The 16,740-nt window shown below is 38.2% G+C and overlaps 1 protein-coding gene across 1 annotated transcript; it reads left to right on the forward strand.

Annotated features, from left to right (window-relative positions):
• Positions 1–5: 5 nt before the first annotated feature.
• Positions 6–16,645, forward strand: LOC139150485 (dimethyladenosine transferase 2, mitochondrial-like). Its single transcript, XM_070722875.1, has 8 exons — positions 6–168; positions 1,733–2,223; positions 9,654–9,899; positions 12,983–13,134; positions 13,541–13,633; positions 14,075–14,161; positions 14,511–14,647; positions 15,217–16,645. Exons 2-8 carry the CDS (start codon positions 1,776–1,778, stop codon positions 15,440–15,442), a joined length of 1,389 nt encoding a protein of 462 aa, XP_070578976.1. The 5' UTR covers positions 6–168; positions 1,733–1,775; the 3' UTR covers positions 15,443–16,645.
• Positions 16,646–16,740: the final 95 nt, after the last annotated feature.

Here is a 16,740-nt window from a genome sequence, read left to right on the forward strand (position 1 = left end):
TACCCACACTACATCTACCGTTCTGTACTTCCGCTTGCGTAATGGCATCATCTTTCGACTTACTCAATGGCACTGGGATATACACACGTGTAGACAGCAGCGGCGGAATCACTTGAGAAACTTTAAGAGACTTACTACTCACTTTACCAAGTGTACAATGATTGAAAGGTAGACTATTTAATGTTTTGTGTTTGTTTGTTTTTTAAGTTCATTTTGTTGATTACAAGGTATGATCAAGAGAACCCGGCGCCACGCGTGCACGATTAAGTTTCCGAAACCTGATCACAGGCATCTAGATCGTTACACCATACCAAATACTACAAGCCTAGACTTTAACTTGGGCAGTGCTATGTAGTTGTCATTGTAGTAGTTTTCTGCTGGTATAAAGTTAAAAGCAAGCGTAAAACTTTCCTGAAATGTTCATGCGTCAAGGCCGATCGTTGCGTTCTACAATCGTGATAGACACAGTCGCCTGTCGCGGCGCGGCGAAGTACGCAGTGTATGAATAGAGAAGGGCTGCATGAAAAATACTTGGAGGGAGGGGGGCCGGAGGAATCATTATTGAAATCTTATATGCAATTCATTTTACAGCCCCCTCAATACCCGCAAAAACAATGAAAATCCCTCCCCTCCATATGATCAAAAGTGTTTAAATCCATATCCCCCCCATTTATATGGCTAAACGATGGCAATGATATTAAACTAAAGTGTTTTTGCTTATAACGCCAATCACGTTTCCTCCACAACCGTGCGCCAATCTCTTGTTTTACACCCCAACATGTTAATGGATTCCGTAAATTCAGCTTTCCAATTAACACAACCTGTGAATGTTTACTGTGCATTTGTATTGTTAAGACTGCATTCACAAACACGGGGGGGGGGGGGGGAACACCCGGGGTGGGGGGGGGGGGAATCGATTTGAAAATATCAAGGGTATGGATTTAAAAATCTCATGGTATTTTTAGGACATTTGAAACGATTTGCAGACTTAAAAGGGGACTCAAAACAAAACTCTCCTAATGATATGTCAATAATATGTGTCAGGTTGTCAGTTTGTAGCTTTCATGTTTGGCTAATTTATGGGTGGTTTAGAGAGAACATTAAAATTGACTCAATGGTGTTGCAATATATGATTGACATTGAAGATATTCACTTCCTGTCATCGGTAAAAGTCTAATCACTTATAAAATTCCCAATTTGTGTAATTAGATGATTCTAGTTTCCCTGTCGCCTTATTTTCTTATCGTGCATATACCTATTTACATTCTTCTCATAAGTATCAATGCATTCATTATTTGCTTTGAGATTATCAAGCGAACAGTAATCCTCAAGCAGACAAAGTACTGGTAACATGCACAGTTTGTTACACAGATGTACCATTACACACTATGTTCAGAGTCTAGTTTTATTCACTTTTGAATCTCCGCTCCTATACCCAAGCTATTTTCATTGATATAATGTAATCCAGGTTCAGTTCATCATATGTTATGTTCTTGATTGAGGATTGTAATGTAAATGTGCAGCTGCCAATCAGCGTGCTTTGATAGCTGCAATCGATTTTAATATTCTGCCTTTAACCTGTAACAGCCTGCTATTACACCTGCCTGCTGTGTAAATTTCTCATCCATCCTGAAACTGAATCAACAGCTTTCTGTGGAATAATATGAGATAATAAAACATATAACTTGCTTGTGATACTAATGTAATATCCCCTCGTTCTTGTTCATTTCAGATTAATGGTATCCTGTATAGTTTGATTGTATCACTAACACATCATGGAAAAAGCCTTGATGAGAATTCCGTCAATGCTGAATGTTATCATTTACAATGCAAGAGCTTACCCACGGCATATTTCAACTGTGGCAAGTTTCAATATGTGCAAGAAGTGGGACAGAAATATTAGCCATTCAATTAACAGTTCAGTCATTTGTGGAACCCACCGAGAAGCAGTGGTACCATCTATCAGTAGATATCATGCAAAGGTTGCATTAAGACACAAAGGATCAACTTCAAAAAAACGAAAGAAGACAGTGAAATATGATTTCGATGATCGAGAGGACCTAGAGACCTTGCAGGAAAAATATACTATCTTTCGTCCAAAGAAGACACGAATAAAACAATTGTATATTGTGGATCGAGTTGTTGCTAAAAGGATCATTGAGAAAATATGGCCAAATGGTTCTTTACAGAAAGAAAGGTCACTCATACTTGATTGTTTTCCAGGTAATACTACTGTATATGCTATTGATTTTAGAACCAATAGGGCTGTTCACAGTTTACGTCACTGTTCTCTCATTAATATGCAAAAATAAATATTTGTCCGCATTTTTAGATTACGCTTTTGAAAATTACGCATGCAAAAACGACGAAAACACATCTTAGTAGGCGACTGCTAGTGTAACAATGAATACTAAAAGGCATATTCAAGACTCAAGAGTACAAGCTGTAACCAGATATGAACTGTAAATGCTGACGTGTTTCCCATATTGCAGTTATGTGTAAATTTGAACCTTTGCCACATGTTTGCAACTTCATTAAAAGTATTATGATCAACATAATGAACAATATTCACCACAGATTAACTCTATAGGTCATTAAGTATTCAAATACGCAATTAGCTGAAATAGAAATAATTAATTTCTTTGACTGCTGTCACTGTATCACCTCTTTATATAGCAAATGTAATTGCCTCTTGTCAAGTCCTTCAAACTATATATTCGTAACTTTGAAAGCTCATTAGATGCAAACTATAAATTAGCTTACATGAAAACTTAAGTGCAAAATGACTTCCAATATTGGTATAACCTGGTATAATCATCAATGTACAAAGCATGTTATGCCAACTTTGATCAAATAAATCAAAGTATATATCCCTAATTAGGAAAGCTCATTAAATACACAAATTAGGAATTGGCTGAAGCAAAAATGCTTAATGCCTTTCAATAATGTTAGCCTACATAATGGTATCTTTACATAGCAAGTTTCATCAATTTTGGTCATGTAAGTTCAAATATATATCCCTAATTTCAAAAATGCATTAAATATGCAAATTAGGACTGACTGAAGTAAAAATGTCTTTTGACTTTTAATAATGTTATATCACAGTATCTTTGATGTATATAGCAAGTTTCAACAACAACAATCAAGTTAATTCAGATATATATCCCCAATTAGGAAATTTCATTAACCCTTTTCCTGCCGAGCGCCCTTGTCCATTATTCTGCCAAGTCAGTAGAAAACCGCCCCATAATATGTGCCTGCAAAAGATTGGCTCTCCTGCATGTTATCCTGCCAGCCATTTTGGCAGAAATCGCCCATTTTCAGGGTTGTTTTAGCCGTACTTATACGTGTTAGACTTCGATAATTTCTACATGCCCGTAGACAGGGGAAGGAGCTCAAGGGTTACTGCAGAAAAAAATTGAGGTCACCGGCTTTTTGTTTGCCCCTGGGAGTGCGTCATTCATGTTTATTTTTTCGGAAATAAACTCCTTCAGTATTACGCACGTCCGCTAGGCACAAACATCACCTCACTCGTCTGTTAGTCAGAGACCCTGAGGGTCGTGCTAGGGGTGCAGCAGCACCGGCAAACCTGTCCTGTTTCCCCAGGGTAGGGTCAATTGAATACGTACCTTCAACGACTAGGCAGTGTGGCATAAAAACTACGTTTTTGCCGTTGTATACGACATGGCTGAGCCATTGAAGCACAGCTCCAACGTAGTTTAGCCAGCTCATTTGGGAGTTGGCTTACGAGTGTTACCGTCCATTACCGACTTAATCGAGTGGTCCTCAGTCAGGTACGGGTTTGTACCGACATGGCTTGGGCTGCAGCTAACCAGTGATAACCAGTCACTACACCCAAGTCTTCAGTCTCACTTTTGCGATGCATGGGTACAACGCAATATGCTTCCATTGTTCTAGCCATCGACGTGTCCACATGCCGGCAGCCATATTGTACTGCTAGCTGGTTTGCATAATAACAAAAGCAGTCCCTGCTAAATGCAGGCGGTATCCCCGTACCATATTGACCTTATGTCCCCTTTTGAATTCTCTGTACGCAAACAGCTTACGTAGTTACCAATGCGTCGGCAAGAGGATACGTTTGCCTGCAAACCAGAGCCAATACTTCGGACCATGGAATAAATAAAAAATCCACAGCTACGTCCATTGAATGGCACGGCCAAGGCGGTGAAGGACGTTGCCTGGCTTGAACTTGCAGAGCTGAAGCCCAGCTTAGTACGTCGGACACCAGTTTGTAATGGTATTTCCAAGTCGTTCATATCCGTTCCATCGGAGGAACAAGTCGAGCCGTCCCGTCAAAAATACGTTCTCATTTTCAGTCACGCACAACTGAATAAGTGACTTTCGTCTCGCACCATCAGCATATCTGCCAAGTCGTTTGCAAGAGGTAGCCTTCTAGATTAGCATTGCCGAGTTGGTCAAGTTCGGCAGCAATCTCTATAGTGCCAGGCAGCCAAGTACATCCAACTCCGCCAGAAAACGTCACCAAGCTATCCTGCCAAGTCCGCTAAAAAGCGGTAAAAAAAACCCAGCCCCCTCGGGTGTGGGGGACTGGCGGACAGGTTTCTGCACCTTTCCCTGTCTATCGACTCCCTGCGAACCCATTTCGAGGGAAAAGGCGTTCCTTGTCAGAAAACCTCTCCTCGGATGACCCCTAAACGCACAGGGGATAGCAAAACGTAGTGCCGTCGACTTGCAGGAAGGGGGTACCCAAAAAGGGCCCGATTTCCACCGGGTTGGGAGAATAACGGTCACCAGTGCTTAGATTCTGGCTACCGAATTTCAAGCGGATTTTCACCGACTTGGCAGGAAAAGGGTTAAACATGCAAATAAGGAATTGGCTTAAGTTCAAATGCTTAATGACTTTCAATAATGTTCTTTTATAGTATCTTTAATGAACATAGCCAGTTTCATCAATTTTGGTCAAGTCCATTCAGATTTATATATCTAATTAGGAAAGTTTATTAAATATGCAAATAAGTATTTTGGCTGAAGTAAAAATGCTTAATGACTTTTAATAATGTTCTATCACAGTATCTTTAATGTACATAGCAAGTTTCATCAATTTTGGTTGTGTAAATTCAAATATATATCCTTAATTTCGAAAGGTCATTAAATATGCAAATTACGATTTGGATGAAGTAAAAGTGCTTAATGACTTTCAATAATGTTAAATCACAGTATCTTCATATGGATACCAAGTTTCGTCAATTTTGATTGAGTAAATTAAGATATATACCCCTAATTAGGAAATTTCATTAAATATGCAAATTAGTAATTATCTTTCACGTCACCCCTTAATAACTTTCACAGCTGATATATCTTAATGTTATCAACATTTGTAGCAAATCTCATCAAATTGTGTGCAGTTGTTCTCAATATATATCCGTTTTTTCTAAAATCATTAATTATGCAAATGAGCAAAAAGTAAGCAAGCCACATCCACCAAAAACTAATCACTTCTTGCCATTTGCAAACTGAATCTATGTACCAGATTTGATTCTGATCTGATGAGCCGGTTTTGAGATATTGAGCACACAGACAGACAGACAGACAGACAGACAAACAGACAGACAGACGGACGGATGGACGGACAGACAGACAGACAGACAGACAGACAGACAGACAGACAGACATCGCTGCGACATATGCTCACGTGTGTGAACACGTGAGCAAAAAACGGCCATGTATGCAACATTGATAAAATTTGTCCGTATTTCAAGCCGTGTGTCCAATGTCGTGTGCGTACAGCTATATTTAATAACAACCCTGTAACCGTGAACAGCGCTATTCATTATATAATAACTCATAAGAACTCGTAGGATCCTGTTTGATTATTATAATATTGCTCTAGTAGACAAACCAATAGTGCCATGTTTACAGTGTAATTGGAACCATAAATTTTCTCTGCACATGTTTCATAAACACAAATCAATAGATATACACACTTTGACAATACCATTGGCATCTCAGGGTGATTGGTAAAGCCAGATGGTTGCTTAGAATCATCAATCCCAGACAGCTAGAGCATAGGGAGGGCTTAAGTTCGATAAATGTAAATCATTTAAATCTTTCTTGCTTTCTTCACTGTACATGCCCAGTCATTTTGCATGCAATTTTAATGTACACTCTACAAACAATGTTTTGACAAACACAAATCTCAAAAAGTCATATGTTTATTTGTGAAATTTGTGTGTTGAAAGTTTATAATTAATTCAAAATGTACTGCACATGTCTGTTAGTCAACAAGCACTTTGTTGTGAATTCAAATTTATCATATACCTAGTTTCACGTACGCATGTAAACCTATGGGAAAAGGCGCTCTTACAGGTGTGTAATAAGTTGCCGTATCACGCCCAGGCACACTTTGCCCAAATAAGGTAGTGTGCACGCTTTTTCGAACTTTTTCGTTGTCGTTGCTACGCGCATTGCTATCCACGTACATTCCATTCAAAAGCACGTCAGCGCGAGATTCGAACCTGTTTCTATGCGCTTCGCTTGTAGTTTTGAAGCACATCGTAGACAGTTCGAATCTTATTCCGATCAAAATTGGTTTAAAACAAGTGCTTGATAGTCTCCTCTCAATGTTTTGCTGAGAAAGTGTATTCTAATGAGCAGGATCAACTACTCATCTGTGCTCATTCTGTAGTGACATTGGCGTTCGCATAGAACAAGCTTGCGACGCGTTCCACGACAGAACAAATGACAACATCGTACATATTAATCCGCAAAGTTGCATGGCTCATGTTTTTCTTTTAATTTACGCCCATAACTTTAATAAAATTTTACTGATAAATACTGAAACATATCACAACCGTTCAATAAGGTATATGATAAAACCTTTACGGCCCAGATACGGGTTTTGCGGACCTCGGTCGTACGGCGTACGGGCCCTCGCACGCTCGGGCCCTTCCGCCGTACAACCTCGGTCCGCAAAACCCGTATCAGGGCCGTAAAGATTATTATCATATACCTAGATTCACGTATCCATGTAAACCTATGGGAAAAGGCGCTCTTACAGGTGTGTAATAAGTTGCCGTATCACGCCCAGGCACACTTTGTCCAAATAAGGTAGTGTGCGCGCTTTTTCGAACTTTTTCGTTGTCGTTGCTACGCGCGTTGCTATCCACGTACATTCCATTCAAAAGCACGTCAGCGCGAGATTTGAACCCGTTTCTATGCGCTTCGCGTGTAGTTTTGAAGCAAATTGTAGACAGTTCGAATCTTATTCCGATCAAAATTGGTTTAAAACAAGTGCTTGATAGTCTCCTCTCAATGTTTTGCTGAGAAAGTGTATTTTAACCCTTTTCCTGCCAAGTCGGTGAAAATCCGCTTGAAATTCGGTGTAGCCAGAATCTAAGCACTGGTGACCGTTATTCTACCAACTCGGTGGAAATCGGGCCCTTTTTGGGTACCCCCTTTCCTGCCAAGTCGACGGCACTACGTTTTGCTATCCCCTGTGCGTTTAGGGGTCATCTGAGGACAGGTTTTCTGACAAGGAACGCCTTTTCCCCTCGAAATGGGTTCGCAGGGAGTCGATAGACAGGGAAAGGTGCAGAAACCTGTCCGCCAGTCCCCCACACCCAAGGGGGGCTGGTTTTTTTTTCCGCTTTTTAGCGGACTTGGCAGGATAGCATGGTGACGTTTTCTGGCGGAGTTGGACGTACTTGGCTGCCTGGCACTATAGAGATTGCTGCCGAACTTGACCAACTCGGCATTGCTAATCTAGAAGGCAACCTCTTGCAAACGACTTGGCAGATCAGGTGCCGATGGTGCGAGACGAAACTCACTTATTCAGTTGTGCATGACTGAAAATGAGAACGTATTTTTGACGGGACGGCTCGACTTGTTCCTCCGATGGAACGGATATGAACGACTCGGAAATAACATTACAAACTGGTGTGCGACGTACTAAGCTGGGCTTCAGCTCTGCAAGTTCAAGCCAGGCAACGTCCTTCACCGCCTTGGCCTTGCCATTCAATGGACGTAGCTTTGGATTTTTTATTTAATCCATCGTTTGAAGTATTGGCTCTGGTTTTCAGGCAAACGTATCCTCTTGCCGACGCATTGGTAACTACGTACGCTGTTTGCGTACGGAGAATTCAAAAGGGGACATAAGGTCAATGCTACGGGGATACCACCTGCACTTAGCATGGACTGCTTTTGTTATGCAAACCAGCTAGCAGTACAATATGGCTGCCAGGCATGTGGACACGTCGATGGCTAGAACAATGGAAGCATATTGCGTTGTACCCGTGCATCGCAAAAGTGAACTGAAGACTTGGGTGTAGTGACTGGTTATCACTGGTTAGCTGCAGCCCAAGCCATGTCGGTACAAACCCGTACCTGACTGAGGACCACTCGATTAAGTCAGTAATGAACGGTAACACTCGTAAGCCAACTCCCAAACGAGCTGGCTAAACTACGTGGAGCTGTGCTTCAATGGCTCAGCCATGTCGTTAATACTGCCAAGTCGTTGAAGGTACGTATTCAATTGACCCTACCCTGGGGAAACAGGACAGGTTTGCCGGTGCTGCTGCACCCCTAGCACGACCCTCAGGGTCTCTGACTAACAGACGAGTGAGGTGATGTTTGTGCCTAGCGGACGTGCGTAATACTGAAGGAGGTTATTTCCGAAAAAATAAACATGAAACGGCAATAAAATGACGCACTCCCAGGGGCAAACAAAGCCGGTGACCTCAATTTTTTTCTGCAGTAACCCTTGAGCTCCTTCCCCTGTCTACGGGCATGTAGAAATTATCGAAGTCTAACACGTATAAGTACGGCTAAAAGTACCCTGAAAATGGGCGATTTCTGCCAAAATGCCTGGCAGGATAGCGTGCAGGAGAGCCATCTTTTGCAGGCACATATTATAGGGCTGTTTTCTACTGACTTGGCAGGATAACGGACAAGGGCGCTCGGCAGGAAAAGGGTTAACGAGCAGGATCAACTACTCATCTGTGCTCATTCTGCTGTGACATTGGTGTTCGCATAGAACAAGCTCATGACGCGTTCCACAATTAACAGAACAAATGACAACATCGTACATATTAATCCGCAAAGTTGCGTGGCTCATGTTTTTTTTTAATTTACGCCCATAACTTTAACAAAATTTTATTGATAAATACTGAAGCATATCACAACCGTTCAATAAGGTATATGATAAAACCTTTACGGCCCAGATACGGGTTTTGCGGACCTCGGTCGTACGGCGTACGGGCCCTCGCACGCTTGGGCCCTTCCGCCGTACAATCTCAGCCCGCAAAACCCGTATCAGGGCCATAAAGATTAGTATTGCATATGTACATGTGGCATTAGAAACTTATTAGTGTGATCTGCTCTATGTACAAAAGCTGTTAGTATCATGTTGTGACTTCTATTCACAACATCTCATGAAAAAAGCAAAATGCCCATGATGCTGCATTTTTATCACAGTAAGTCTCAATGTAATGATTCTTTCACAAGTCTTAGCATACCAGTCCATCAGTAACCGATACCATTACATCTAACAGTATTATTGTGAAGGAAACTGAACAGTCTTTCATCACATTACCAACTCATCTACCATACACCTACAAAAAATGAAATGTTTAGTTGTTTTGATCTTTAATGATTTCCGTTATTTCTCATGAAAGGAGTCGGACTTGTAACCGAAGAACTCATATCAGCTGGAGCTGCAAAAGTTGCTGCTGTTGAGAATGACAAACTATTGCTTCCATTTTCTGAAGATTTATGCAAACATTATCCTGACAAAGTGCAATCTATCTATGCTGATGTTACAAGATTAGATCCACTTGGAGAAGGAGAAGTCAAGCTACCAGCATTAACTTCTCAAGATTTTTTTAAGAAGATTGATGTTCAGCCTGTGCCATGGGAATCAGGTATGTTTGATTCCAAAACATGTCTTTGTTTTCCATGTATTGACTCAAAACTTGCATAGCTCTTTCTAAACTTAGGCTGTGTTCACAAATAATGATGGGGGAGGGGGCGGGGGCTGGAGGAATCATAATTGAAATCTAATTTTTTTCAGATCCCCCCTCAATACCTTAATGCCCCCCCCCCTCTATATGATCAAAATTTTTCACACCCCCCCAAAAAAAACTATCACAAGCCTGCATATTTGTAAAGGATGTACACGTAGAAAAAAATAAACATGTATTGCGCTGTTCCACCTGCAGGTGTTCAACCACTACCTGCTATTGGCAGATTGTAAAGTAATTTTCCTAAGGCAAGTTCTTAAATTGATTCATTTTTAAACGCATCGGTGAACATTTTGGATTTATCGGTCTAAGCCAAATTGAATCAATCAAACTCTGGCCAGGTCAATTGCTCCTGCCGAAGAGCACACAAAATGATGATCATGAGAGAGTAGGCCAATTGTGAATTCTGGCTAATTTCCATATTGTAAAAAATCTGAGCAGCATGCATTTACCTACCAAAATTTGTTTCAAAAGTACAAGACATATATGAATTAGATGCTACTCAAAATTGACAGTACTGGAAAGTTAAAATATTCCATCAAATAAATGTTTTTAATCTCTGAAATTTTGGATGTTATAATGGCAAATTTAGTCACATATTTTTTCATTTAGTCTTTACCATGCAAAGTTTTACTTTTTATTAGCTCACATTTGGTGTACCAATGTGAGGTTATCGTATAAGCTGAATCAGTTCATTTGCATCTGATTTGCATGTCTGTATGTCTGTATATTTGTGGGTATGTGCGGATGTATGTCCGTCACACACAAAGGCTCCCATACTGACAAAGCTACCATCTCAGTATTTGGTGTTCAGGTAGATGCAGGGGTTGAGATGTGAATTTGTTCAAATGAACATATCAGTGTCAAAAATGTGCAAATGAGGTAAGAAAAAGTGAAATCCTGCAAATGTGCAGGAGGCATGCCAGTGACAAACAGGCAAACTCCACTGATCTTGACTCATTTCCTGTCATTGTTTATGTCCTGTTAAATATTAACAGACCAGCTGCAACCATAGACAGTAGATGGGGGAAGACCGTTTATACTAAATTAAGAGGGGCTTGTTTCTGCTATGCATGTTGCTAAAGTTGACCTGCAGTACTTAAAGTTAGACCTTAATTACTTTTGTCATTCTTGTTTTTCTGGTTTAGATATTTCTTGTTGTTTTTCTGGTTGTACTGTGCAGAAATCACTGCCATAACATCAACGTAGAATTTTCCTCCACTGAACAGATAGAAACAACATTTATTGTTGATCATTGGTAACCCATACTGGTATATACCAATTCTGATCAAATTTGAGTGACACCGTATAATTGCGGTATTTTTATTTTATGACAAGAATGTGAAAATTTAGAAAATCAAGCATGTTGACTCCCATCTTTTTTCTTTAGTATTTGATTATAGTCATATGCCAGAATTCAAAAATTCCCGATAATTTTGCAAGTCTCCTTGTCTTCCATGTGTTACTCTCTGGCCTGATCTTGTGTACAAGTATGTTTCACTGTCATGAGTGTCATTTCACCCAAACTCTTTCTTCAACTACCATGTACACCAGGATCAGAGCTACCTCTATCACTGCTCAGGTATGCAGTGACAGTGACACTGCAGTAGCAGGGCTGTACCTGATAGCGACACTGCCCATACAGTAGGTAGTAACTTTGATAATTTTTGCAATATTTTTTTTCAGTTTATACAACTGTGTTCTTGTTCTACTCCATATAGCATGTTGAACTGTCCAGTATTCAGCTTGCTATCACAGCCTGTGTATGTGTACAATGCATTTGTATCATTAATAAATGACTGTCAGTCTGGACTCTAATTAAATTATCACCTAATACATATTATATTGACAGGCTTTGTCGACAAACTGAACAGTGTGTGTTTGAGCATGCTGTAGGGAGACAGCAAGAAACTGTAGTTGATATATTTCATTGAAATATTGCAAAATCATCAACAGTTGCAGCTTCTGCCCTGTTACTAGGCTCAAGTTTGTTTTTTTACAACAAATCTCACGTTTAGATCTTTTCCAGATAAAAGTAATGAAATATGGCAAAATGGTTCTAGATTTTTAAAATTATTACTAACATTACAACAATTGGATGACATAAAAATGGTATTCATTTTTCATTAAATTACCTACAAAAACTTGGAATTGGAAAATGTAAAACATAAAAGGGAACCAAAAAAATGTTCAAGTCCCCCCTACAGGTAGAGCAAAATTTTCAAGTCCCCCCTCTACTACCCCAACAATTTTTGAATCCTCCCTGAATTCCTCCAGCCCCCTCCCCCCCAACTGTTTTTTGTGAATGCAGCCCTAATGCTGAATACTTTATTGTGTAAATATTTTATATTTATTGTATCACCATTTATGATATGTATTGGTTCAAACTATTTCACATAATGAGAAAAGATGCAAGACAAAAAGGTAATATTATGGTAGTCCATCATACAGAAAGTAGGAAATATATGTACATACCCTGCTTGGTATCACAGACAGTTTTCAAGAGTGAGATTGCACAGATAAGCATAGACATGTTATAAATATTTAAGATTTCAAAAGAGAATACACCAGAACCAAGCTACTGTTTCTTAGACCATGCATTGTTTAACAATACTGGTAGTCATGAACATAAATGCTATACCATTAGACGAGAGTTAATGAAACTATCAATGTCTGACTGACTTGCCATACTCATTATAACAAGAAGGATGAACTCTACAAATAGTGTATGGTTGGACTTCAATTGTAGCAATTATGTGTCAAATTATGTCGTCAAGTACAATAAAATATCATGACTGTACAAGAATATATCACGCCATTGATGAGCAGAGGAATTTGTAGAAAGAATGCTTAAAGATTACATCAGATGTCAGGAGAGTTGGTTCAATCATAGACCCTCAAGAAGGGTCCATGATTTTATACAGTTTTTACTGCAATTGGTATTCAAACTTAAATTTGTAATTGTTAATTTTTGTCTGCAATAGATCCAGTCTTGAAAGTCTTTCAAATCATAGCTGACAGACCAAATGAGAGAGCCCTGCTATTGAGAAATGTTTACAGTCTAATAGGTAGATATTCATGGTTTCATTATGGAAGAATAGAAAGTATCTTAGCTGTCAGTGAGAAGCATTACCAGGTAAGATATAAGTCAGTCTCTCTCTCTCTCTCTCTCTCTCTCTCTCTCTCTCTCATCAAAGATTCAAAAGTGGTTTTCAAATTATTTAACTCTTTCGAATTTCCATGTATCAAACTTATTGATTTTAAAGGCAAAAAATAAGACTGATTAATATTTTTAATGAATTTTAGGGTAAAAATCTTTGAACATCAAATTGTTCCAGTTTCCAATACTAACACTTAATAAATAATCAATGTTGTTATGAACAAAAAATGGCTTGGAAATTCGTAAAGTTAGCCCAGTCAGTTTGGTACTCTATACCAGTATAACAAACACCGCACTCCACTATCTGTGATCACATTTTCACATTTTTGCCTTCTGTATCAGCTGTTGACTAGAACAGAAAAAAATTATTTTTCCTGCACAGGTTTTAACCCAGACACCAGGACGGAAACATTCACGATATCAAATTCTAAGTGTGCTGTACAACATGTGTTGTGATTTGCAACTATTACATGTGGTAAGTCATAGCAGTGAGAGTTTGTACACAATGTTTTGTTTCTCTTTGAAAATAATGTGATGTCTATTTGATATGAGACTGTTCTGTTTTCGTGTTTAAAATTTGTATTCATAGAAATCCTCTTGTTAATGTTTAATGATACTGTAAGTGTCAGAAGGAAATGCATATTTTTTATTTGATGGATTTTGTAATAATTTTCGATACATTTCTATCACAGTCAGTACTAGGACAGAGTTTGTAACTTTTTCATTTCACATTTCCTTATTCTTCAACACTCCATCATTTCATCTGTACATTATCTCTAATACATATACAAGTTCAGTGATTGATTCATTTCAGAGATCAAGGATTGTATGTCTGCATCTCTTTGTAAAGTCTGCCAAGATAGCCTCTTTACTGAAATACATTTGAAATTTGTAAATTTTTTCATTTGCCTGACAGGAAAAACGAACATCATTCAGTCCTCAGCTACTAAAACATATCAAAGAGAAGAGTGAATCTGTGAAAACTGGGGACATAGCAATACCTGTAAGTATCACTCCTTTATTTCTTGTGGAGATCTATCATAATAAACATAAAGTTCTGGGTATCAACAATGTGGACAAACTCAGATGTTTCTCCGACTCTGTGTATCGTAGGGATTATCCTTGAATCTAAGTTGATGCAAACTGAGGAGAAATATATCCTGTAATTTCATGAAGAAAAGTTGAAATAAAAGAGTATAATTTTTAAATGCAGTTTCCTATCTGTTGTGTAGTACTATAATGATGTGCCATTGTCAATATCACTGATGTGTTGTTGTTAATTTTTATTTACCTCTATTGTCACCTGTACAGTATGATTCTCTAAACTCTTCAATGTCGTAATCTTGTTCCAGAATGTTTATGTAATAAGAGTTACACCGAAAAAAGATTTCTTCAGTCACAATTTAAGCCAAGAAGATTATGATTTGCTTTTGTTCCTGACCAAACAACTCCTAACAAGTAAAAACTCAAAACTCATGCAAACTTATGAGTAAGTATTCATACAGTAATAAAAGGACTTTGTGTACTCGGTATTTTATCATTGAGTGAAAAGTACCATAATTGTTAATGTGTGCGTGATAGAACTTCCTGAATGTCACGATGCCTCTTAATATCATTGCATTCCTTTCCATACTCCCATGATTTCAAATACACCAAGATGTCATGTCAGAACATAGACTAAGGCAGTTATAGTTGACAGCTACCATATTAAATTTATTAATGTCTTTTTTGTAAAGTTGAAATAATGACATTATTGAAAACCTTGATCAAACTTTCCAATTTATTTTGATCATATCAGGCAGTATAATGGATCACAGAATCTGTTCAAATAATGTCACATATTCCTTTAGCTAGTTTGTCAGTTTAAGACATGCAATGTTTCATCTTGTAGCCTAATTTATTGCTTACCAATTCTTGCATCCAACAAAGTATGGCGTTATTTTAGTATGGTATCATGTTTCTCAAGATTTGTAAAATCAATAGACCAGAACAGAAAATAAACAATATGAACAATACACTAATTGTTCATTTTATTTGTCATATCTTTCATGTCTGTAGGAAATGGACGCCAGGTTATGGCTCTCTGCTGACCAAATATGGCATTGATGAAAAAACCAGGACTTGTGAAGTGTCTGGAGAACTTTACTTCAAGATTTTTATTGACATTTGTCAAGCAGGGGGATTTGATGGTTCATGGTTGAGAGATGAAGCGTTAGATTTCATTGAGAAAGACAATTCGTACAGGACTCCTTTTTGGATTACAAAATCCAAATTTACATTTTAATGCCCATAAATAATATGAACAAAAATCATGCATTTTGAAAATCAAAGAAATAAAACATCACACATTTACCTCATGTTTATATACAAAAAACAGATTTTGTGCTATTTTTCAAATACAAATGGTAACTGGTTTAAAATGATAAGAATTCTTCCTTTGATAATGTTATGGATGACGTATTTGCAGTGTTGGATTTAATGTCTTAAAAATAAAAAATAAAGCTTTTGTATTGTCTATCAGTTGAAGCTTTAGTTTGGTTGAATGGGTGTATCTAGTACTGTAAGTTCTGATTCAGACAAAATGAAAGGTGCAAGTTCCAAAGTTAAATTATTTGTAAGTGGCTTTTGAAGATCATGAATTATGGAAGGCTCTCACATAGCTTGCAGTTTAAGGATGAGGATCCATAGCAGTGATTGTAAATTACTGTACAATGTACATACAGCATGTAACATCAACACCACCATGCTTCACTCAAATCCTTTTGCCTGGAGGTTGCACAAATATGCATATTTGAAAAAATAGAAGATTTTGAAGTTCTTAAATATTATGTTAGGTTTGCTGTGATTTATGTTGACTCTTTAAACTGATTCTTGTCTTCCTTTGAGTCAAAACTCTTTCATGCTCATTGAAACACACTGCTTCTTTTGCACATATGCACCAAACTTTTCATCAAAGAAATACAGGTGCATTTGTATGGAAGGGAATATTATCCAAAGAAAATTGTCAGGAAAGACCTGGGTTGACTTATCCAAAATAAAGGATAGCACCAAATTAACAAGTTCACACATTGTAGGAGTATGTGATCCAGAAGTTAGCTTTACGCTCTGAAACTAAAGTTGATGACTGTTGAAGTTAGTTATTATTTAGTTCAAGTTCCCTGACATAGCTTTTACAAACACAACCATTACAATATACCAGAAGAATGCTAGGCTGTATCATCTTCATGAAAATCAGTGCCGGACTTAGAGTATCTTTAATGGTTGCATTGGCCTGGTGTTCTTGTCACCATGACGAATTGAAATCACATTTATGAACTGGTTTTATTTCACCCAGACAGATTTTTGAACAACTCTTGAATGCACTGCCAAGGTTTGATGAAAACAATGTGACAATACGGCATTACAATTGACTTGTAACCAATATACTGATGTAAAACCATAAAGGAAAATAAAAACCAAGCAATGAGATCTGATCTTTACATATAAAGCTATATTTTGCCGGGAAGATGTTATATTCAAATATTTGTTTGAACCAGTGTTTTATTCTGTCCTCAAAGACCTTCCATAGTCAATATGTCCTCC

The sequence above is a fragment of the Ptychodera flava genome, chromosome 14 (assembly GCF_041260155.1).
Source record: "Ptychodera flava strain L36383 chromosome 14, AS_Pfla_20210202, whole genome shotgun sequence".
In the NCBI taxonomy this organism is placed as follows: domain Eukaryota; kingdom Metazoa; phylum Hemichordata; class Enteropneusta; family Ptychoderidae; genus Ptychodera; species Ptychodera flava.

Excerpts from the sequence above, each read along its gene's own strand:
- LOC139150485 (XM_070722875.1), top strand. The coding sequence starts at position 1,776 with ATGGAAAAAGCCTTGATGAGAATTCCGTCAATGCTGAATGTTATCATT. Across the intron at positions 2,224-9,653 it reads CATACTTGATTGTTTTCCAG|GAGTCGGACTTGTAACCGAA; the intron begins GTAATACTACTG and ends TTCTCATGAAAG. Across the intron at positions 13,135-13,540 it reads TCAGTGAGAAGCATTACCAG|GTTTTAACCCAGACACCAGG; the intron begins GTAAGATATAAG and ends TTTCCTGCACAG.